At 39.4% G+C, this 25,252-nt stretch overlaps 1 protein-coding gene across 4 annotated transcripts in view; it reads right to left on the reverse strand.

Annotated features, from left to right (window-relative positions):
• ncor1 (nuclear receptor corepressor 1) overlaps positions 1 to 25,252 on the reverse strand; it is a 56,458-nt gene that overhangs the window by 26,228 nt on the left and 4,978 nt on the right. For all 4 annotated transcript variants that reach the window (XM_036008991.1, XM_036008990.1, XM_031310815.2 and 1 more), the window contains exons 3-17: positions 23,550 to 23,644; positions 23,159 to 23,366; positions 21,919 to 22,101; positions 20,071 to 20,184; positions 18,350 to 18,406; positions 18,143 to 18,195; positions 17,290 to 17,356; positions 15,995 to 16,167; positions 15,271 to 15,361; positions 14,809 to 14,987; positions 14,608 to 14,662; positions 13,996 to 14,097; positions 3,840 to 3,970; positions 2,917 to 3,212; positions 630 to 695 (exon numbers count right to left, since the gene is read on the reverse strand). In XM_036008991.1, coding sequence (XP_035864884.1) covers positions 630 to 695; positions 2,917 to 3,212; positions 3,840 to 3,970; positions 13,996 to 14,097; positions 14,608 to 14,662; positions 14,809 to 14,987; positions 15,271 to 15,361; positions 15,995 to 16,167; positions 17,290 to 17,356; positions 18,143 to 18,195; positions 18,350 to 18,406; positions 20,071 to 20,184; positions 21,919 to 22,101; positions 23,159 to 23,366; positions 23,550 to 23,644 — 1,870 coding nt within the window. The remainder of the gene's footprint in view (positions 1 to 629; positions 696 to 2,916; positions 3,213 to 3,839; positions 3,971 to 13,995; positions 14,098 to 14,607; positions 14,663 to 14,808; positions 14,988 to 15,270; positions 15,362 to 15,994; positions 16,168 to 17,289; positions 17,357 to 18,142; positions 18,196 to 18,349; positions 18,407 to 20,070; positions 20,185 to 21,918; positions 22,102 to 23,158; positions 23,367 to 23,549; positions 23,645 to 25,252) is intronic.

Here is a 25,252-nt window from a genome sequence, read left to right on the forward strand (position 1 = left end):
TTTTCCTTGTTTTTCTTTCTGACTTTGGAACCTTGTGCTCAGGTAGACCCTTTATTTACCCAGCGGACGCCAGAAACACCTAATTCATAATTTCTATTTGTTGCCACATTTGTAATATTGGCTTTAAAATGCCCTTGATTGTGGAATTTAATGAGTATACCAAATGTTCCCGGTCAGCTCAAATTATCGTGATCAGGCAATTATGTAACATTATGTTGCGACAGGCCTATAGAGGATCTGACAAAGTTTTTGAATGTGAACAATAGATAGTGATCTTTGGAGGAAGCCCGAAACTGTCACGCTCTGTTGCTTCAGGGATGGCCTTAATAGATCACTTTTGAGAAGCCAGCAGAGCAGTACAGCTGAAAGAAAAAACAAATCCTGCAACCCTTCATGGGTCTCTAACAGCTTACAATAAAGCACCGGCACAAGTTTCTATTTGTGTAAATGCATGTGCACATTCATTCCTGTGTGCGTGTAAGAAACGGGCAGGGCGAGGCAAATCAGAAGAGGAAAAGAGGGAGGGAGAAAAGGGGAAAACAAGGAAAGATCATAAAATGCAGAAGAGCCACAGCAACACAGAGAAAGGACAGAGAGAAAGGCAAGAGAGAAATAAACTGAAACACTACCTTTTTTGGCAACCTCCATCTCCTCCTCGGTCCAGCGAGAAGTTTCTCCGGTTTCACCAGCACCAGCTAAATCACAAAGAAAAAAGACACAGCCCCATCAGCACTGACATAAAGAAAGAAGGAGAGACAGAAGGAGGGAGGGAGACCGACAGAGAGAGAGTGACAGTCCTCCCTTCAGCCGTCTCCTTCTCATGGCCACTAATCTAATAATCTGTTTACATTCAGGAGCTGCCGAGACCTGCTACCTCACTTACACGCTCACTCTAGCTCACTCTCCTACTCTCACTTACATTCTCTCCTCCCTACCTCTCTTTCTCTCCCCCTCCCCACAGCCCAGAGAAAGCCCTCCTCCTCTTTAACCCACAGGGGGAGGGCCTTGGTCAGCTGATGTAGCACGAGACAGTGGAAGAGTTGAGAGCCTTGCCTCCCTCTTTAGGAAATGGCCTTTGATGAAGACAAATAGACAGAACAGCCAACCCAAAACCCTCCCACCCCTTCTACTGTGACACTGCGTATCACACACACAAACACACCCCCTTGACTCGGCTTGGCTACACAGTTCCACACCCCCCACAAAATTCATAGAAGTGCACAGTTAGTGTGGAGGGGGCCAAGTGAACTCTAGCCCACTTTTTTCCATGGCACCCATCGAGACTGTGTAAACATTTGGACTAATATAGCAGCAGATGTACCCTTGACATTAACACGAGGCTTGCCCCCCGCCAACCCCCCACCAACCATAAAGATAAGTTGATCAATTTTCACTGTTTAGACGGCCCCTACCAAAGGTCCCCCGGCCACCCAGTCTGTTACACTAAGTTAAACAAATGTCTACTGGAGTAGACTTCCCGTGGCAAAACCCACATGTTCTCCACATGAAAGTTTAGACCCCTCAAGGGTGGTCATTAATCTCGGGGCTATGAAAACAGACGTGACTGCCTACAGTGTAGCATCTCACCTAATGACATACACGTACCACCCACAGCTTTAAACAAGATCAAACCCCCACTGTTGGCCACTGAATCAGCAGCTTCCTGAACTTGTCTGGCACAATTTCAGCTGGGCAAGACTGACATATCACTACCCTTTAGCACCTAGCTCACTTACTTCTAGGAAGCACCATAGCTGCAGGGGTTATAACAGAGCAAACAGAAACACTAAATCCACAACGTAGTCACTGACTTAGTCCTACATAAACGGGCCAGAAAGGTCAGAGGGTTGAGAAGTGGAAGGACACAATACGGTTAGTTAATCACATTAGAAGGCAGGCCTTGTATAACTCAGACTGTTTAACAGACAGCAGAGGGAGCAGGTGGTGGAGAAGCAAAGCACACTTACAAAACAGCGAATTAATGATATAGATTAATGCCAAAACATGCTTATCACACAGGTACTTGGATACCTGAAAGCCTGAACTAGCATTGTTTCAGTGACAGACATCAAAGGGTGGAAGAGTACAAGTGCGTGACTGAGTACCATGACAACCGCTCTACCAGAGCACATTGCCATGGCGATGGACAGACTACATACAGCTTCCTGAGTACAGTGCAGGAAACAGACTGTCTGACACCTGGCAATGACTGGCTGAAACCAGCTGTCCACCTTTAGGCTATAAACAGCATATGAATCTACACATTTAAAGGAGGGAGAAAGCCAGCAAAACAATATTCTGACATGTCTTTAAATCTTGTTTAAGATGTACGTTTGATGTGTGCTGTTAAATTCTCCCAGCTCATAACACAAAAAAGCTAACAGTATGAACACTGTCCCTTACACCAGGCCAGTCACGGACAGCACCAATTCAATCATGAGAGAAAAATAAAAATATCTTTCAGCCTACGTCTATCACATTATAGAAGCTGATTGGGAAGCCAGAAAATGGACACTGTGGTCACTTGACAGTAACCTTTAATAATGACTGCATAAGTTGCTGCATGCTTTTTGGCATGTTTCGTTAACTCAACAACTAATTAATAAATAGTCAATGTTAAAATCAAAAGGTCTACCAATTCTAAATAAGAAACAACACTGAATGTGTCCTATGTGGAATCTTTGCAATTAAAAAAGGTATATAAAGTGTAGACTGTGTAGAAATTGAGTGACTCCACCAAAACATGACATCCAAATAAATTCAAGAAGTGACAGCCATCTAGAAAATGTGTAATGTTCAGTGCCTAGCCAAATATAACATTGCTATATTTATATTAATATTCATATATACTTTTTTTGGGTGAACTCCCTTTCCCTCAATTCTATCTCTTTGGGGAGCATCCCCCAAAGGCTTCACCTTTATTAGCATCCATGGAAACTACTGGAGTCTGGGGTTTTGCAGGCTCCTTCATGGACTTCTGCATTGAATCAGACTTAGGGAGCTGCGGAGGATCTGGCAAGGCAGGCTCAGGGGCAGGGGGAGGTGCCTCTTCAGCCGCCACAGATGCAGCCTCATTGGCCATGGAGCGTGTGGTGATCCTTCCCTTACGGCGGCCCTGGCTATTGGCAGTCTTCCTGCCACGCGGCGTGTTTTGCTCCTTTCCGTCCTCGTCCTCCCCACCGTCACACTTGTCTTTGTCCTTGCCAATGTCCCTGTGGTTTTGGAGGGGGAAAACACAGCTTTAGAGACTGTTGGTACAGCAAATATCTATTCCCTTTTGACTCAGCAATAACAGGCTCTTTTTGTTATCTCTTCCTTTCCTCCATGACTGAACACAAAAAGAAAAGCATATTCAAATGTGTCTACACTCAGACAGACTTGTTAACAAGTTAGCAAGTTGTCTGTTAGCCATCCACCAAAAAAAGACACTGCTTTCCACTTCCAAGTTCCGTCTGGGCCATGAGCATGCATCACTCCAAGTGCCTGGGGATGTGAAATCTTCACCTTTACTGCACTGTTTCTGATGTTCATTAATTATTTTTATGAGAGACAATAATATAATTTGCATTCTGTTTATCACATGATTATAATGGGTAACTCAATCAGACTTATTGAATCTTACGATACGATAAAAGTCACCTCCTGCGTCATTATAGCTGAATGTGAAGCAAGCTTTGTGAATTCTTCACTCGTGTTCATTCCTATTCAATCAATAGGTTAGGTCAAATTGTTTCCCAAAATTATTGACCCAAGACTCACACCACATAGAAGGGAGCACCTGCATGGCTTAATGGACTAGAGTGACACCAGGTCAAACAACTACAGTATTTACAGCTCACCTAGAATCCTCCTTTTCATCTTTCTCTTCCTCGTCCTTCTTTTCCTCTTCCTCTTTTTTGTCAGATTTCTCAGATTTGTCCTCTTCGTTTTTGTCGTCTGACTTGTCTTCTTGTGAGGGACGTGTTATTTGCTGGAGACAAAACACAGAGGAAATATTTAGCCGTTTCTCCTTGAAACAAAAAGAAAACGGTCAAGGTTTAGATTAGTAACAGTGATTTAGGTTACCAGAAGTAAATACAAAGCAGAGAACACTTTTCAGACCTACCATGAAATACATTCAAATAGAGCCTTCAAACAAGCATTCATTCTTGTTTTACTCTATATCCTCATGTATCTTCCACAAGTCTAATACAACCTTACTATGATACAGAATATACCGCATACTTAGTAGAAGCTTTATACCTGCCTCATAGGTCATAACCTTACTCTTTACTACACACTTGCTGGTCCAGTTTTTCGGCATGCTATCAAGCAATAGACGTCTACAAATGGTATAGCAGTGCCTGCATTGGCCCTGTGAGCCCAGAGGACCATCTAAAAAATTGTACAACATAAGATCGGCCTGAATAGTCTGCTTAAATATTCAGTGTGATAGCAGACTGACCAAGTCAGGTAAATGGCAGAAATGTATGCTGCCATCAGATTCTTATTTTGCTTTCAAGCTGCACAATTTCCTCAAAACTAATTTAATACTAATACAAATGTAATATAACAAAAAAGACAAAAGGTTATACGATGAAAAGTCTAGTCGTACATTCTGTGCAGATAGATCTGTCTGCTTTAATTAAAAAGTTAAGAAATCTGGAGTGGCTAATTCGTATGCGTTCTTTGTCGGAGTAAATCCTTCGAGGAGAGAAAGGGGCTTGACCATGATACTCATTATGAATGTAATACCGCACTACAGGAAGGTAGTAGAAGAGAGGATAATGTTAGTATTTTAAATTTAAAAAGGGTAGGGGTTGAGAGTGAAAACAAGAGTCGAGTGAAAACATCATTCAAATTTGAATTAAAAAAAAAATAAAAACAGGTCCAACAGAGTGATTAAGGACAGAGCAACATTCTTTATCATCAATGCTGGCGCGGTAAACACAAAATGCTTCCTCCTGCCTGCTTCATGAAAGCTCTGCGCTGGAACAAGTCTGGCTGTGCCAAGCCAAACATACCATGCTGGTACCAGATGGGGCCAAGGAATGTGCTTCACTCAATGGTAAAGGCAAGAGATGGATTGAGGCGAAGAGATTGAAGACAGAGAAGACAGGGGTACAGCAACAATAAAACAGGGTTGTGGCCGCCTGTCTATTTTACAACAATGTGGTTCTGCACACGAATGGGTCTGTCAGTCTGATAAAGAAGTGCTCCACAAAAACAGGCAGTAAGCAACTGTCACAACAGTTTGAATTAGTGGCTGCTCTCGCCAGCTCTAACCAAAGACAGCTAATAATCAGAGGGATTTTGTCTTCTAGGAGTGGAGCTACGTGACTAGCAAAATCAAATCTACTGTATTGGAAAGAAAATTGCTCAGTACACAGCCCTCCCTTCATGTATTTTTAATCAATTGAAGCCAAAACTGGAAAATGTGATTCATGGTAGATGTCATTGCTGTTGTCTCTTGTTGTCAAGAATGTTGCTTACAAGCTACTTTTGCATTTACTTTTGATGCAGATCAGGGGTCTCGCTAGAATTCCTACATATGATGGTGCTATCTACAGTACTTCAAAAGTGTGTTAACCAGTATTTAGAATATCACATGCTAAAATAGCACAGGAGTATTCAAAGTAACAAGTGGTGTGATGGTTCTACAGTACAGTATGATGATGCAGCTGCCCTGTTAAATTCTTTAAGGAAAGCCTTACAGACTCGGAGCTCAGATTGCAGGTTAATGTATGCAGAGAGGACCACGTCGAACTGTTGACTCATTTCCTGCCTGCAGTAGTCTGCAAAGCATGTTTTTGGCACTTGACAATTTCAGAGACCAGTCTGTTTTTGATCAGTTAACCTCGCCATACATGTGCTTCACTGAGATGCTGTTCTGGTTGGGTCAGGGAGCGCTCATGTTTGCTTTGGAGGTGGTCAGAGAGCCATGACATTCCTGCCTCTTCTCCCACACTGCGTAAAAAGCCTCTACACAGATGTTCTCCAAGAGTCAATGAGACCCTGTGGTTCTGTGGTTCTTCAGTGTTTTTAAATGAAGCGCTTTCCTGACCTTGCTTGAATATTTTGAGAGTTTTAATTTCTCCCCTCTTTTGCTGATTCACAAGTGCTGTTTGATTTAGGAAATGACAGAGCCACAAGTCAATCTTCCCTTTCCTACCACAGAACTTAGGCCACCAGAGGAATCTCTCACTCTCGCTTCAAGCTATTTCACTGCAGGTACAGGAAATGAAAAATCTAAATAATTACTATGCATGACCTCTCTATCATTGCAATTCATTACAGATATTGCCATCATCATGACATAATTACTCATAAATGTATCTTGAAACATTCTAGTAACAGAATATCTAAAAAGGAGGAAAAGGGAAAATAACAGGAAATAAATAAACAAATACATTTAACAGCAGTAGTTCACCTATGGTACAGCTTGCATTCATTTTGGATAAAATGCACCATCCAGTTGATGGTAATATAATTTCCTGAGAGATCATGGTTGAACAACTTACTGTCAAAATGAAAGGTACAAAAATATCAAGCCTTAGCCACAGTTACCCTGGTTACTGGGAGCTCTGCGAGGGAAAAACTGCTCATCATCAGTTCAACAAACCAATGATTGCTTTATAAAACTTTATTTCCAGGCAATTAAGAATCAAGCTCTCAAAGAACATTTTGCCATAATATAATATAAACAATATATATATATATATATATATATATATATATATATATATATAAGAAAAGATATCTCTCTACTTTATTTTACCAGAACAGTAATATAACCTCAGTAACATCTTCATAGATGAAACATTTTACCACTTTAAATTGTCAAAACACTACCAGCTTAATTCATAAAATTGAGTAAAACTTGTCAAATGTTGCACTGACAACTGCAAAGTACTCACAATTTTTTTTTTTTATAATTGCTTCTGTTTATTTTGCATTTTACCACAATCACATGCTCCGGACTTGCTCTTCTGATGTTAAACAACTAAATTTGGCCTGTAGCGCAGGTTTTTTTGTACATCAAAACAAATTTAGGGGATCTGTGTAGTAAAAGTGGATCTTTTGCAGCATTGTAATGGAAGCTGTAATTCCTGCCCTGGCCTCCTCCCTGGTACATACTCTTTGTTTCACATTTGTATTTGGTTCTCCTGAAATGGCTGATGAACCGATATGCACATTTATCTTTTAATCTATTGGTTATGTTTTATTCATCTGGATCAGTGGTGTAGTCCAGGGTATACGCTGGTATACGGCGTATACCTACTTATTTTTCAGTCAGCATTGCGTATACCCACTTCTAAATCCCCCCTGATGCGCACCATTCAGTAATATCTGTGAGCCAGATTGCCCATTTTTTCCTCAAGGATAGTGAAGCCATGACCCACCCTCCTCTGCCTCTAATTGGCTGGTACTCGCTGCTTTCACTGATTAGATTGGTTAACTTTAGGCATGAGGACTGATGAGCCAATCAGAGGCAGAGTAGGGCGGGTCATGCCGAGGAAAATATCGCTAATACCTCAGGTGCCAGTGAAAAAAAACCAAAAAAAAACCTCAGGTGCCGGTGCCACTGGACTACGATAACGGCAGCAGACCAAACAACAGATGAAGAAATAACAGAAGCGGCGGTGTGCCACCCCAGTTGATGGAAGACATAATTCTGAAGTAAGTTTTAAGGTGGTTTCCAAATGAATCATTATTTTAAACTACTGGCAAATTGCCAGTGGCAATATGACTGCACATTTAGAGGAGAAGAGATAACACCATGTTTGCCTCATGATAAATACATTTTACATTCATCCAGGCTGCTTGTGTGACCAGTAGTAACTACAAACTGCTCCTAATCAAGTCATGATCATTTTATAATAGTGAGCAAGTAGAAATGACAGATTTTTGGGTAAACTAAATCATAGTCTTACATGTCACTGTTTCTAAAACAGGGCTTTTTTCTGGACTACTTTTAAAAAAAAAAAAAAAAAAAAAAAAAGGTGAACACTGAGAGTATACCCACTTCTCCAGGGACCACTACACCACTGATCTGGATATATGTCTGTTTTAGAGCTCAGCAATGTGTCTACTTTATAAATAAATCAATTTGTAAACATTGACAAGACTGATAACTTATAATAGCCACATCTCTAAAATATAATTAAAAAGGGCATCCTGATGAACCAGTGTTCTAACACTACTACCACATTACTGAAACTTTATGCTGTGTGAACCACAAACTGCAACAAGAAAATACTTTTTGTTTTCATAGTGAAGCCTTGGCAGGTCACTGAAATAAATGTGAAAGTTACAGTATCAAGTTATATATAAAATAGGCTACAGGGTTTCCCCCAGAAAACCTTTTAATCCCGATGTGTTTTTTTAATTAATTTTTTTTCAAGGGCCAGTCACAGAATGACGGCCCTAGAATTTCTGTAATAACAGAATCATGGAAGGAATTGCAAAATTGAGAATTTAGAAAAAAAGCTATAAGACAGGGCCCTACATTAAGTCAATGCTAAAAGCTAACTGGAGATTTAAAAATATGACTACATCTAAGTTTCTAACCAAGCCTCCCCACTGTAACTGTAGTTTAAAAAACTTCTTAAAAATACATTTAAAAGATTATTCCCAGTGGCTGAGGCCCAGTGGGCCACTAGGCTTGCAATACACTGGGGGAAACCCTGACATAATCACTGAGTGACTGCACCTCTAAAGTTGATGAATATTACACAATAATAAAACGTTAAATATTAATTACAGAAGATCATAAAATGCCACACTGAACTGCAGCGTGTTCGAAATAGACCGGCCTATAAACACTCTATTAACACTAGAGCTGCATTAATAAACAATTGTTGCAAATGTTCCTTTACTGTGGAAAACTTTTTTTATAGATGCAGCTCTGACCGAGAGGGTTGTAGGCTGTGTAGGCTGAGTACTGCGAGTTTACTATTGTCTTTTTTTATGTTCACTAGCTGAGTCAAAATATTAATTTAGATCAGATGTACAGTTATTAAAATCCAGCTGACATAGGGACATATACGTCCATGGTTAAAGTACATTTGCTCAAGAAACGTTATAAACCTGCCAGCGTGTCCAACGCCTAATACACTCGCATACAATAAAATATGACATTGAAAAACAATCCCCAAGTATTCTCCTCTCAAAAGTCCTTACCCCATAGCATGAATACACATGTAAATGCATTGCACATAGTCCTGGCTTAAAAACCATGTCTGCACGTGTCCTAGAAAAACCTCAAGTAAATATGTAGGCTGAGAAGCGAACTGCTCAAGCAACAGAGCAATAGAAAATACGACACCGACAAAAGCGGAACAAGGGAAACAAACTGAGCGAGTGTGGTTTCAAAGCTTGTGACATACCTGCAAGCTCATTTGCTGGTCATAAAACCCCCTTTGGTCTGCTGTGAGCCACAGCTAACTCGTGTTGTAAAAGTGAGTTTACCCTCCAGTACTTCCATAGCAGTGGTAACAGTAGCAGTAGCAGTAGAGGGGCAGAACACCACCATAGCAGAGCTCCTTAGAAGGGCTGCCGGGCCACGGCACCGCCGCACATATTCCGGGAAAGCGTGTCATCAGGCCGCTTAAGCCGCCCAAAGAATTGTCCATCTCACATGCACGCACTAATCTATGCAGGGTCACTCAAGGTAATCCCTGTCGAGCACTCCTCTTTGATTGGCACTCACAGCAGCACGGTGAGTTTTGGGCCTGTCAGATGGCTGGGCTGTACCAACTCAGCTCTTTCAGAGAGGGGTGCTTTTTTTCTCTCTCACTCTCAGAGGACCAGAAGAAAGAGGAAATGGAAAACGAAAAAAACGACAGCACACACTCAGCGTATAAACTGCCAGCGCTGACTGTCTCGCTCAGGGTTTTTTTTTCACTCAGTTTCACTCACTCGCCCTACATTCCAGAGCTCTTGTCTTGCTTACTCTGTCCTCTTCCTTCGCTCTCTAATGACTCTACACACTCAAAACTGCGTTTGTTAATTCACACCAGTAACTTGGAAATCCACATCCCGATGTGCTTTAAGGCAAAGAGTATAAAAACAATCACAGTGAACTACATTCTCAAAGACCAGAGGATAGTTTTGAAAAAGCACTGCAGCCATTTGTAAGCAACTGACCTGAATAACAAGACAATGATAGAGACCATCTTACACCCACTTTTAAATTAAAGTGACAATGAAAATTATGTTTTTATGGGATAAATGCGTTCTACAATTTGTGTAAAAACTATATTGTAGAACCCCATATTTAATGACTATGAAGCAATGACTATGACATCCATATTAAGCCGTGTGCTACAGATGCTGAACCGGATCTTGCGTGAACATTGACCACCTTACATTCATCAGCGTTAAAAAAATCTGATATGAATGGTCAAACAAGTGTTGGACCAACAATCCCTTTTCTGATTATCCCACCATGATCAAGTACCTGCTGATATAATCTTCCAAGAAAGGAAATGTATGTGCAACAACAAAGTCAATTTGTTTAATGTTATCCTGGCTCTGTTTGTATGTTGTAACAATGCACACACAAACAGTGGTTGAATGTTCCCCCATATGAAATGACAGTGTAACTCAAATGCACAGAGATAGCATTTTCTTCAGTCAGCTATCTCAGAAGCTGCCAATACAGAAAGACATTTTTCCACAATTAATTTCCATAATTACTCTATATCTCAAAAATCGACAATTCCTCTCTCAACTGCTGGTGGGTCAATACTATGAATGATGCAAACATGAAAATGCTAAGTATGACCAAGGTGAATCACCAGTTGTGCCAGTCACTTGGTAAAGTCTGAAGAACCATCTTTGTGTTCAAGATGTAATGATGTAATGAACTCTCGCGATCTCCACCGCCTCCCATGTAAAGACAGTCTACAACCAATCCACTGTGCTACACAGCAGATGTACTCAACACAGAGACAGAATGTCCTGTACAAAGGCTGTGGCATCAGTGAAGTAGGGAAAAGCCCAGCATGTCCGCCAACACAGAGTTGTGAGATGGTGCATCTTTTTGTACTGGATTTTGGTGCAACAATTATATGAAGCCCTAACATTTATATAAAGCCCAAAACAACAATATGTTTATAACATATCTCCATAGCCATCACTTAAGCATCTACAAAATTCCCATTTCAGGTTTGACAGTAATATCACACTAAGGCTTTAAAGCAAAAGGCGGCTCCAGTTTGTCTCTATACTGTTGCAAATAAATCTTTATAGAGCCACAAGCAGCAGAGAGAACAATAAGGTCAAACAGATGGCCATGTCTTAAAATGAATCCAGCTTATTCTACATCAAATATTATAGTATTACTATATGAATAAATCCCTATGTTTCCCTATGCTCTGAATGTTACCCCTGCCCTGGCCGGACCTTCTGTGTTTGGAATATATGCAGAATGTGTGTCCATAGGAGCTTAACACAGTATATCATAACTATGTGTGTGTATGGATTTGAAAGTTTAAAGAGCTGTAACTGACAATTATTTTCTTGATGGAGAAAATGAGCTTGATCCTATTGCTATCTCTGCTGCATGTGGCTCCATAAAGATGTACAGTATTTGTCACAGTATCAAGCATAGAGAACAACTGGAGTCACCTTTCTTTAAAGCCTCAATGTGCAATTATTTTCTGGATGGAGAAAATAATCAGCTTTGCTGCTAGTTTATCCTCTATAAAGGACATCTCAAACTCTACTTGGTTCAACTTTCTATCATTTTGAAAACTTTGCCAAAAGATAATTTACTGGAAGCTACAGCATCAGTTTTCCAGAATGTGGAAACTCCTATTTATTTATTATTTTTAATTAAATGCTCTAATTAATATACATTTGACTGTATGTGAAATATATATATTGTATATTTTACAAATAATGCTGATGTATCTTTTGGAGAATTGACAAACAAGCAAGTCAAACTGTAGCCATGTCACAATAAGGTTGCTTGCTTATAACGGGGTTCCCACACATTTTCAAGTACAACGTTTAAAACCTTTCCATGACTTTTCAAGGACCCATAAATAAAAATTCTATGACCGTTCAGAACGTATAACACAAACAGAACTGTATGGTACACTTTACTCCAAATGTCAATCACTGTATGAAAATAAACAGCAACTTTTTATTAAATCTCTAATAGCAGGTTATGTTCATATTCACTTCAAATACTTCAAACTACACGTTGTTGTTTAATAAAAAATTTTAAAAAAACGTTACAAGCCCTTATATCAGTCTGGCACTGGCTTTCAAGCATGGGGAACAACAGGACAAATGTACTATCAGTGTATTATTAATTTCATTATAAACTCATTTCTGGATACAAGTCTGAAAAACAATGCGGCAACGTATGTAGCCTACACATTACATAATATTTTATGGCTCTTCAGAGTGTACAATAAAAATGCTTGCCCGGCCTTATTCAAACATATCAGATTCAAACTCTATTAATGCATAATTTCAGCTAGCTGGCATACATGGAGGGAGAAATGAAAACAAAACGGTACGCATAGACGGTACGTCAACAGCTACAGAAAATGAATTCAGCGCTATGTTACATTACGAGGAAAGTTATCCTCGGAGATTATTACTGTAACAATTACTTCATTACACACAACAAAATTCCATGACTTTTTCCCAAAACTTTTAAGGAATTTTACTTATTCCATTACTTTTCCAGGCTTGGAAAAAGAGATTTTGAAATTCCATGACTTTTGCAAGTTTTCCATGACTGACCTGTTATAATTTCAAGAAAAGGTGGGCAGTGCCAACTACGCTTTCAGTTTCACTCACTCAGCTCCATTAATAGTGCCAGCAAGATAGCGGGCAAATCATTAGCACTTAATGCCACAGAGAAATGTGGGGCATGTGTGATATATGCGGTAGGCATGTATCTGTCATACACTAAATGTGCCGTCACGGTCTGACGAGGACACATGAAGCAGGTGTGGCGAATGAAACAGGTATGGCAAAAGTCAGGCAAACACAATGCTGCAATTCAGCATGTGAAAACAGACACACTCAGAGTTGTTTCTATTGCAAACTCCCTGTAAACACGTTTCTCTAAAAAGTTTGGTCAGATTGAGGACAAAGACACAGTTGAAGTATTTCTCTTCTTGAGTTAGACTTGAATTAAACTTAAACGTCTTTTGGCTGAACCCAGTGCCTCCTACATTGGAGGATTGGTATGGAATAATTTTGGAAATTTTCTTAATGGAAAAGTTGACATATTCTTTGAGGACCCAAAGAGACCAATTTTATCAGATCTGGAATAAATGGATTGAATTTATAGCCCCAACACGAGCAGACTTTGTATGATTTCACTGATTTTCCATGCTCTTCCCTTTTTGATAGAAATAATGGTAATGAAAAATCCCTTGGTTCCATTGTATATAGTTATTTTTCTAATGGGTGAGAAAATGGTTGGCGGATTTAAGTACAAATAAGCATAGGATTATACATTGCTAAGACGTGGTTATGCATGTGGATATTGATCTGTATGTGTAATGTTGTGTCATATGTTATGGAAGGATATACACGGACTTATATTCGTGGAAGAGAAGATGGATCTCTGTAAGATCTTCATGTGGACTAAATGACTCTCAAAGAATATAGTTTAATTTGTATATTTGTTTGTTTTTTCTTAGAATATTCTTCTCTGGGTTATATGTACATGTATATGTATATATGTATGTATGTATGTATGTATGTGTGTGTGTGTGTATATATATATATATATATATATATATATATATATATATATATATATATATACTTAAGAAAAACAATGGAAAAGTGTCATTTGTATATTTACTTGTTCATTTGCTGAAATACTGAAAGAATGTTTGCCATGATACTGCCTTTTCCAAATAAAATATAAATAATTAAAAAAAAATAAAAAACTTAAACGTCTTCATCTTTAATGCTTCTAAGACATGGAGGAAATGGCCAGCTGTAAACAGATATTTATTCAAGCCTCAAACTTACCTGGTTCCTTCCTCTCCGTCTTCCATAGTTTCGCCTCACCAGCGTCTTGTAGTTGTGATTCTTCTTGGTCAAGTAGTAGTAAAGGACACAGTCAGCAACACACTGAAACAAGAAATGCCATGTTATTATGAACACATGGTACTGAAACTGGAGGCAGCATATTGAAGCATTTACTTGTTTCTTTGTTTATAGGTCTGGCAAAGTTTGTCACCATCAAGATGTAAAACTGGGAGTTGATATGTGTACGACCAATGGGTGAAGGATTACTGTATATGGAGTTTTTAATATTGTATATCATTTTTCCTTTGTTTAAAATAAACAACACTTCACTGTCTTGTACACAATAGACCAGAAAAAAACGTTTAAGTTTTAAAGGGTCTTAAAATCAATGCAAAAAAACCTCCCTCCAGCCTGTAGGATTCAATAACAACATTGAAAGGTTTATTTTTACCATGAAAAAGTGATCACATGGATCGTTAAGGTCTTGAATCCCAATAGAGTATTGCGTTTCTGACTTTGGGAGAGTTGGTCTTTACCACACAAAAAACTATCAATGATATCCTACTATATACTCCAAAAACGGGCATGTGTGAAATACAAGCAGTAGTTTACCTTTCTCTCCAGATAGGAGGCAATAAGGCCAAAGTTCTTGGGGTGTTGGATAAACCTAGAAGGTAATGCCAGTCATTATTCATGTGCCAAAGTCAGAAATATATCTGTGCAAGTCCAAGGTGGCATTAAAGGTCTATAAACCATATCTGCACTTCAGACAGGACACATTGTGACCCAGACAACAAAATAAAAACAGCTTACTTCTCCTTAAAGATCTCCTTTTCATGTTCGGTCCAAACATTCATGAACTGCCTGGCTTTGTACACCTTCATTGGGTCATCCAACAGGCCGTTCATGTTGATAAACTTCACTCGCCTCTGTTCAGAGTCGTACATCATGGGAGGGATGACTGACAGTTGTCTCATCTGTTTTTCATTGTTCTGTGGAACATGGTCAGGGAAAGTGGTCACAGTTACTCCAATAGAGAACAGTCTCCCTTGTTCAGTAAACCACCTTTATGGAAATCCGCTCACTGCCTTTGTGACTTATGTAGATTAAATGTTTTCAAGATGATGTAAGTGAAATGCTACTGGGGCTTCCTCCATTTTAAAAAACACAAACTTTGACACTTCTGTTCAGGGTGTTGTCATCTCGGTATGTGCTTTCACATCTACCCTGTAATATATTTAAAAAAAAAGGCTCTCCACTCCAGATAATACATACCTCCTGTTCAGAAAGACCATCTATGATTTCAGAAATCTCATGCTCGCTTCTTGCTATTGTTGCAGAAAGGCCGGTTCCTCTTTGTCCAACCCTGCGGATAACAGGGACATAGTGTGTTACAAATGTTACAATAGTATTTTAAATGCCACATTAAATGTGTATTCTATGCAAAGATAATTGGAGTTATGTTTCATTCTTTATCAGAGGAAATACAATTTCCAAGGTTCCATGACTTTTTAAGTTGTTTTTTTTCCAACCGAAGACAGAGTCAAATTAATATGAGCAACAGGCGACGTTTTTGGAACTTTCAAAGCTCCTTTGACTAAAAGAATCATTGTACCATTATTAATGAATAAAAGAGTCTCTCTGACCAGTTATTACTTGCTTCCTCCATCACGGTCTAGCACACCGCATAAACAGTGCTGACATGCAAACTCTTTACGTGGGAGATTTCAGTGAAAGCACAAAGCATCAACGGCAGTCTCCCACCCTTCCCAGAGGCACCCAGACAGACAGTGTATCTGCCAAAAGTAGGCCACAGCACAACACCTAGTGTCCTCTATTTAGGCGATAGCTGAACAGACATCTTAAAAATGAAGGAGACAATTAATGTCTGGGTGCGGCTACAGGTCTCGTCAACATTATCAATGTAGCAAAACATATATTGTACCAAAACATCTGTGTAATGTCACCATGTTGACCAGTCGCCGGTAAAGACTGTTACCTCTGGAAGCGCTCCTGCTGCTCTCTCTGCTTGCGAATCTCAGGGAACTGCCTTTCATAGTACTCCCGTGTTCTGCTCTCCTTGGCTTTGCGTCTGGGGTTGTTCTCCATTCGCTCCACCTTTTTTTCCCATGCTTCCATTAGCTGGTCGTAGCGCTGGCAGATCTTCTGTTCCTGTGTACACAGCATGGACAGTGCTATATCAGGAGTGGGTATCAATCACTACAGTTGTTTTATCTTTGAAATAGACCTGTCATCTTTTAAAGAGAACATGAATAAAATATAAACTCAACTAGTGGGAAGCACAAGAGTTGAGAGAGAACATGCTGTTCAGGAACTGGCTGTGTTTCTTTTTACTGTGTGTCCGTCTTTTATTTTGCCTAATTCAGTGTCCTGACCCAGACACAGCTTGTTCTGAAGCAGCTATTCTGTTTAGAAATCGTTTTTAAAAGTTCATTGCAATTTTGTTACATAAGCTTACTTTTCAATTAGCACACACACATACTGTACATGTAGATGTATTTACAATTGATCTGGGAAATTATAATTCTACAGGAGAGACAAAAACAATGTTTTTTACTGCTAAATTTACACTTTTACTATATCCAAAAACTTAAATCAAAAGTGTGAGACTTAAAATATTTAGTGAAGATTTGGTAAGCTTCCTGTAGTGGGAGGACAATAAAGCCTCGTTTCCACTCTCTGCAGCAAGTGACAAACAATTCACCTTCCTCTTGGCATGAGGCCATGTGCACTTTGCCATTGTTCAGAGTCCAAAAGGTCTGTCTGACCCTGACAGGGAACAGGCAGAGAAAGGTGGGACTCACTGAGCCATTGCTTTACAAAAAAGAGCTTGTGTTTCAACATGGTGTGATTCAGAAATTTAAATGAAATTTAAATCGCTGATAAGAAAGACAGAGACAGACAGTCGTTTGGCCGTCTTATTTCTCAGATCCGTTTTTCGATGTGACAATATTTATTATTATACTGCATGTAAAAGCAGTTCTTGGCCCATACAATACTTTTCAACAAACAGGGGAAATCAAGGCATTTCCTGTACTGTAAATACATCAATGAATTATTTCTGATGGCAATGTCGGTCAGTCGTTCCACCACTTTGGTTGAGACTGAAATATTTGTAGACATTCATGGTTGCTGAGCTGAGTGCAAACAGTCAGGTATGATGTGACTGTACACTGACAAAGGGAATAGGTGGCGCCTCTAATGTTGTGTCAAGAGCACTAAAAGAAATACCTGGAACTTCCACAATGCTTTCCCAACAAAAGGGACACTTACCCTTTGTTTTCGAGCGTGGTTCCTCCTCTTGAAAAACAAAATTAGCTTCTTCCTCATGACTTGGTTGCTAAAAGAGAACAACACTTAATCAGTGAAATGATGATATTACTACGTTCATTAGCAAAATGATTGTGATATTTACCAGAAAGCGTAGAAAGTTGCATTAACACATAAAAAAGTAATGCCCTAAAAGAAACCTATTATTCCAACAAAAAAGATCCAGCCAGTACAAAGGCAAGAGATAAGTAGTCCCTTCAGCTAGTACACGTGTACCTTTGTAAATTAGAAAATTCTTTGGAGGGATATAGTGACTTATTTTCCAACACCACCACCAAAAAAACATTGGACATCATTGTTTATTTTCACTGTTGCAGCTACAAAATACCGGGAACTCTTCTGTTGACGCATGATTGTGGCTCTGGGGAGAGAATAGCGAGAGAGCTGACCCTGAGACTGTGGCCTGTACAGCAGATTCACACAGAGCCAGATGGGCTACTCTCATGGTACACACTGATAAGGGTTTTATCCTAGACTGCCTGGCCTTCAACCCCAAACACAACCCTACTTTAAACACACCTAATGCAGAAACATATATGTTCTTTCACTTCCTTTCTCAATCACTCTCCTTGCTGTCAGTAGGGCAACTCAAACAAGTGACTCAACAATCACATTAGACAGAATTATCAGCTGGGTTGATCTTGTTGCGGTCACATTACATCCAGCACTTCTGTCAGGTGAGATGAGCCCGGTCCTGTTAGTGTGATAAGCATCATGTCTGCTGCAATGTTCTTGCACTTTTTTAGGCTGACAGATGTTCATGAAATGAATCTATGGAAGGAATGTAGATACTCACGTCTTGATGTTGTCATGGTACACCTTTGTGTCTGATGGCTGATTGTAGAGCGGCTAAGAAGGGAAAAAGCAGACCAGGGGCAGGCGGTTGATTAATCATTAGCTATTAGGCAAGCAGTAATATCTAACTTGCTACTGATCTAAGCATGACCTCTTCCTTAAAGCTCATGCAACGACAACAAATATTATAAACCATTAAATAACATACCAGCTCAACCTTAGGACCAAGACCTTCCAGTATTTTATGGGCCTCTTCAGCTTTTTTCTAGAAAGACAACAAGGGATCATATCTTAATAATTACAAGGTTTACAAAAAGTAAAAAGAAATTTGAGCATATTCAAAAACTAAACAATTCACCTGGAAAAACTTTCCAACTGCCAATCAACATTATATGTGGGTTATACTCAGAGAAATACAATATTTATGAGACAGTTTTTGAGGCTACAGCATAAACGGAAGCTTCAATTAAATCGCTGAACATGTCAACGCATTTGTTAAAACATTTTACCATTTTTAGAGCAATTCATATTTTCCAAGTTACTGATCAAGGGTATGATCTGTAACATATAAATAAAGGATTCAGGAAAAGCATTAACTCAAAATAAACTCAGATAATAACCTTAAGACCTGAGTAGAGAAAAATGGCTGCTTGCTTGATTATTTTTAGATTAATTTGTTCTTGAAGTATGAGCTTCTGCAATTGATACATTTAAAAGTGAGCAGCTGCACCTGCCTGAAAGGCAAGAAAAAATAAAAATAAAAATAATGTTCCTGCTGCAGCATAATTAATGAAGTTGGTTAGGAGAGTTTTTTGTGGATCAGTGAGGACTGTGAGCTTATTCAAGATCATCAGAACGATTCTGAAAACTCCCTTTCCCCTTTTCATAAGCCCACATCTACAGATTGAAACAAACAACCACAGCTGCCAGACTAAATGCTGTGCACGGTGCTGGAGCAGCTTTGCAGCCTAAAGAGTTAATGGCTGACTGAGAAGGAAAGCATGTCTCAGCGCTCTCCTAGCACAACACTGTCTGAAAGACATGAACTATAGTGACCTCCATATACACACTCACTCATTCCTCTATTGTTCAGCTGAAATACAGATAATGAGGCCTTCCTCTGTGCTCCACTTTTAGTTTAATGTATTCTTCATTTTGAAAAAGTTAAACAAAAAGAAATTAGGAAAAACATGGCTACTTTCTAACACAACTGCAAAACATCAAAAATGCATAAACCACAATACATTCCAACAAATTGAATATTATTTCTGAAAATGAAAACATCTCTATGCCAAATGCTCTATTTTGACATGGGTGGGCATACTCAAAACTGAGCCGTGAGCATCCAGGAGCATTCAATCCATATCTTGTCATGCACACCACTTTTTATTGAAGAATAGCACTACAAGAGACATTCTGTTAATTTTTGCATTTCCTGTAGCTGCTCCACAATAAAAGCATCCCGCTGGTTTGCCAGCAGATAACTTAAACATAAGGAAATGTTCAGTTTGCATCAGCAGTAATTTCACTTTCAGCTATATCTGAGCAGTGTTAAAATAGTATGAAGGTGGCATAACAGTAAAACTAAACTCCAAACCACAATAATTCAGTTAAAATCAACAAAAGCACTGAGAGCTGAACACCGACAGACTAAAAAACACATTACAACGGTTGGCCGTTGTCGCCATGGTTATCTCCTGCTGTAAGGACATAGCGGGATTGTGTGTTGTCAGCTTAGCGCGGCTCCACAAAATTTTAGCTGGTTAAGTCTGTCTGGTGGGGAAAAAAAAGTAGCTTCTTCCAGCTTCGAGGATGCACAGAGATGATAGATAAAATAATAGCTGCAATTGTTTAGAAGACAAACAAAATGACCAAGGAGAACTATTGCTTATTGTCGCTGTGTGTTGGTGTTTTCAGCAGATGACTAACCCTGTTCTCATCGTAGATGATCTGGACTATGCTGCGATGCTTGTGCTCCACTGGGGGAGGGGTCACTGGCTTTTCTGGCTCCACTGGCTTTGCTGCTTCCTCCTCCAGTTGTTGCTAAGAGACAACACAAAACATTTTGACCAAAAGTACACAGACAAAATACACAATACAAAACAATAACCCTAAAAAAGGGGAGCCTCTTTTATTCTATACACTACACAATTAAACATTTTGTATGGTTTTTATCTGTGGCGTTTTAATATGGAAAAAATGGTGGAAAACACAGATACACGTACACTGTGTTGATCCCAGCTTCTTATATCTGAGGCACATGCAGGCATTATCAGATTACTCTCTACAGGCTTGTCCACATTAAACTTTTTTTTTTTTTTACAGAACTGAAGGTTTGAACTGGTGAGTGTTTGGTAGGTCAATGTTTACAGTTAAAGGTTATGTAAACTACCAGGTTACAGAGACAAGACTAGGAGTTCCTGAAATACCTTAAATAAACAAATAAATCCCTGAAAAATCTTGGGAAAATACAGACTGATATATACTCTCTCCCAGCAAAGCTCATCTTACATTCCTATCTAATGAGAAGGAATACCAAAAAAGATAGCAGGAAAAAAAATGGCCACAAACTAAAAAAACAAGCCAATTCACATAGGGAAATTGTCTGATGAAAAAAGGCCTGTAGCTCTAGAAATGTAGTTCAGCACCTACTAAATTTCTAGAGCTACATATTAATTGCAATTTTAAGTTCACGATACAATTTTCTCACAATTTCTTTAACAGAATGAAATGACTGAAAATATTCCTTTATTTATATAAACTGTACAAAACAGCAGATGTGTCCTATTATCAAAAGTGCAACTGAAATAGTATTTTATCTTAAATCGCAAAAATGTGTTTCTGTTGTTTACAGCGGTAGTGTCCATGCTGTCTCAAAGTCCAGCTAGTCTCCTCTGTGTCTTTAGCTGCAGACTGTTGTACGTCCCGGTGCTGAAATCCTTTCCAGTGAAATACGGTCACACTTTACACCGTTTAGCTGTCAGCATTTTAACCATGTTTAAGCCAGCTAACAGTACTAGCTAACGGTAGGCTAACGTTACCTGCTGTGTAATGTTAGCTAGCGTCATGCCCTGGGCTGTTTAAAAATTGCAACGTTATTCATTTTTTATCTCAACCAGTTGTAATCTTTACACATTTAAATCATTTTTTAAGCCACTCAAGATGCATCATTACATCCCTAGTTCTGATTAAAACTCCTCACTGAGAAGATGAGCTAGCCTTCAGGGCTTAGTAGGAGCATCCTCATCAACACTGAGTGGAGCCTGTTAACATTAACACCAGAGAGCACAACGTTTCAAGGTCCAAAACTATCAAAGAAAGCTACAAAAACAAATCTGACAACAACTTGATACATTTGTCACACCAACCGGATGCTTCACTTATGAGTGTCTATGTCAATTTACCAATATTTCTATTTAAATTGTATCTGGATTGATAATTTGAACAGCTTTTTTTTTAAATCACACCAGTCCTGAACACAACAATGGCAGTGTAAGTACAATCCCTTTGAGGTACAGTCACTGTCAATACTGTTCTTTTATAAAATTTAATTATTATACTAAATAAAACAACTTTCACTTGGTGGTTTATAATTACAAATCATTTTATAAAAGCAACAAGCCATTTCAGGTTTAACATATCACTTCAACTCGTCACTTCAGTCTCTCATGGGTGACTGCTTGCTTGATCAAAATGGCAAGTGAAATCATTACTTGTGTCAAGTTTTCGAGACACAACATCCATTGCGTTTGATGCATGTTCTACTCGGTAACCAACCTGCTTTTTCTTCAGCTTGAAGATCTGCTGCTCCACTTTAGCAATCTCTCGGTCTACACGGTCCATACTCTGGATCAGCTCCTCCTTGGATAGTTTGGAAGGAGAGGCATCCTGCTCATCACCCAAGTGTATTGTAGGTCCTACTGAGGACGGGGACTCCACTTTCACAGAAAACTGAGATTCCTGGCAAAAAAAAAAAAAAGGTTCATTGAGTTTGTCAAAAACTACAGCTCAATCTGTACAAAAGCGAATGATTCTATGTCATATTCTGCAAACTTCAAAATTCAAACTGTGTCTAAAAAGGTCCTACCTTTTGATTGTGACTGTATCTATTTCTAATAGTATACACAAACACAGACTGACTAGGGATGTCACAATACCAGACATTTAGAAGTCGACACCAATATCAGTGAATTCCACGATTAAACAATAAACAAAACAATTAATCTTATGTACTCCTTTATAACATATAGGCCTATTTCAGGATAAGGATAACACTTGGGTTAGGGACACGTGTCATGCCACTCTTTTTACTTTCTGTCACTGTTTTGGTGTAGAGTGGAGGGGTTTGAGGGGAGAGGGGTCTTTTGGACCCACAGCCCACTGTATCCAATGCCTGGTATCACCACACAGCTGTAATATGGCATCATAATGAGTTCAACTGGAACTCCCAAACAGCTAGTATGTTTAGTTAAGTCTGTTTCTCTCTGCCGTCGTTGTTTTTTCCACATAGAAATGACGTTTTGCAGAGTTCCGCTGTAACAAGCGCTAATGTTAGCTTATGTCAGCTAATATCAACTATTATAGCCAACGTTAGGCTCTATGTGAAAAACAACAGCAGAGAGAAACAGAGTTAGTTGCTGTTTGGTACTTCCAGGTAAACTTGTGAAGGCTGTTGCCGAAGATTTAAAGTTACGGTTTAAGGAATGGCAAGAGACTCGGTTTTATGGCCAAATTATGAAGCGGCTCCATGACACGGTTTTAATCCGCTCTACCCAGCTCCGCCCCTCGCTGAAACCAAACAGAGTTTTTTCCAGTAAGTGAGAACACATCTGACATGGACAATCTCCTGTTGTGTGCTGTATGTGTGAAAGGGAAACTCCAGACTATGTCGGGACCTAATTCCTCAGACATAGTCCAGAGTTCATATGTGAAAACGGCTTTAGTAACTCAGTTTGTCTCTACAAGGACAAAAACCCAACTTGGTTTGCCAAAGTACGTGAAGAGGAACAGGGCCCACCTTTTTTACCTCCACAGTGGCTCTTAGACTGTCCTGTACTGTATGGTTTATGGGCAGGACAATACCCCCAGCAGTGGCAGGCGTGCGGGTGATGTGGGCCTCAGCAACAGTCTCCATGCGAGGGCGTTTAGAATCCAAAGCCTCATGCTCAGACTGGGATGAGATGGAGTGAAACTGCTGTTCGTAACCATGGCGTCTCTCTGGAGGCCTAAAAAACAGAAGTAAACAAGAAATTTACAGATGTATCAAAAGCTACATCTAGTTGTCTAGATGTATGATTCCCAAACAGTAATCTGGGGACATCCATGGCATCCCTGAGTGAGTGCAAAAAGAAAAAAAATATTCTACAATGCGCACCCTAATATTAGAAGAATTTAAAGTGAAGCCTTACCTTTCAGTTCCAGGGTGGAATTCAGACAGTAAAGATGGTCTTCTCCGACCCTGTGGATCTTGCATGTGATTTCGATAGTCTGGGATGGCGAAATCCTGAAGGTAAAAGGTACACACCAAAAACTAATTTATAAAGCAATCTGATCAAGCTCACAACAGTATGAAAGAGGGATGGTTGTGGGTGTAAAGCAATGGACAGGTCAGCTACGTACAGAAGTCCTGTCTACACAGGGCAACGCATCCATCATATGCAACAGATATGCTTCAGTTTTAGAGGGGCGTCCCGGTGGCCTAGGAATTTAGGAACTCACCATTTAATTGCTATGTCCCCAGTTAAAGTCCAGCTGGGGACCTTGGTTGTTTGTTGTTGTCACGTTTGACGTCATGACCGCGCCGGAAAGTGTTAACTTTTCCTGCTACAACTTTCCGATACGGTGCACAAAGCTGCTAATTCTGCTGTACATTCACTTGATATCTTTGCTAATAATAAACTTAAACTCTATCAAGAAGAGATGTCCATGTAGCTTAGAAAAAGAGCAGAATACCACAATATCAAGTCTGAGCTTACCAGATAGATAAAAGAAATAAATATACGTAGTAGTACGCTGTGGACCAAAGGCTGGCTCGGCTGTGGGGCAAGACTTTGTTCCTCTTTCAAACATCTAATCAGTCACAGCACAGTGAAATTAATGAAAGCAGTATGGCAATCGAATATGAATTTTGCTGATGTCAAGCAAATTGATTAAAATACTCCAAAGCCGTTTAAAAAAAGCTACTGGCTAAAGAACACATCAATGCTATCAGCACAGTGTGACCAAACAAACCTGAACAAGCAAATGCAGTTACAGGAAACATTTCATAACTCCAGTTTTGTCCCAGATTTAAGCAAACAATCAAATGCCCAGAAATGAACCTCTGACATTTTTCTGTGAAAGTAAGCTTCTAAGAATGTCATCCAAAATGGCTACCAAACATTATCCAATATTCACAACAGCCAAATGAACATGCACAACTGGAAAGTGAACCACAACTAAATACTATACAAACTTTATACTAATATTGTACTACTTTGTACTTATATTGAAAGTGAAATATCTTTCTTCACATGAAATGACTGCCTTATTAGAGTTGAAATATTAATAAACCAGAATCAATAAAAACTATTAACACTAATAATAATGCGACGACAGCAAGTAATGCCAAGTTCAATCTAAACGACTTTCAAAGTCATATGATTGCTGTACTGTTTACACCACACAACTTGCTGTCTTGTAATCAGGAGTCTTAAAGTTGTTGTGGTTCACTTTCAGTCGATTCACTCGGTACAACACCTAGTATAGGATATCACACTGGCCGTGATATCCCATACTATGTGCTGTACCCAGTTCCTCTCCTGTTTTTGAGATCTGTTTTGCAGCGATTAAACCAAGAATAACAAAAGAAAATGGGTGAAAAAATGGATGTAGTCACATGTCTTTACTATTTATAAGCTGTGTCCTCTAGGTGCAACAACAACTTTGTTGGGCTCAACCAGGGTTATACCAGGGTTGACTTTGTGTTTAAAAGGGTTAACCCGCGTTAAGCGGAGCGGTTCAATTGATTCCCTATGAAAACAGTGGTATGAGCGAAGACCACCAACAGTGGTGAAAGTGCCCGAATGCCCACCGCTCTGAGTTGCAGTTGGAAAAAAAGTTGTGAGGCAAT

The sequence above is a fragment of the Sander lucioperca genome, chromosome 13 (assembly GCF_008315115.2).
Source record: "Sander lucioperca isolate FBNREF2018 chromosome 13, SLUC_FBN_1.2, whole genome shotgun sequence".
Lineage (NCBI taxonomy): Eukaryota > Metazoa > Chordata > Actinopteri > Perciformes > Percidae > Sander > Sander lucioperca.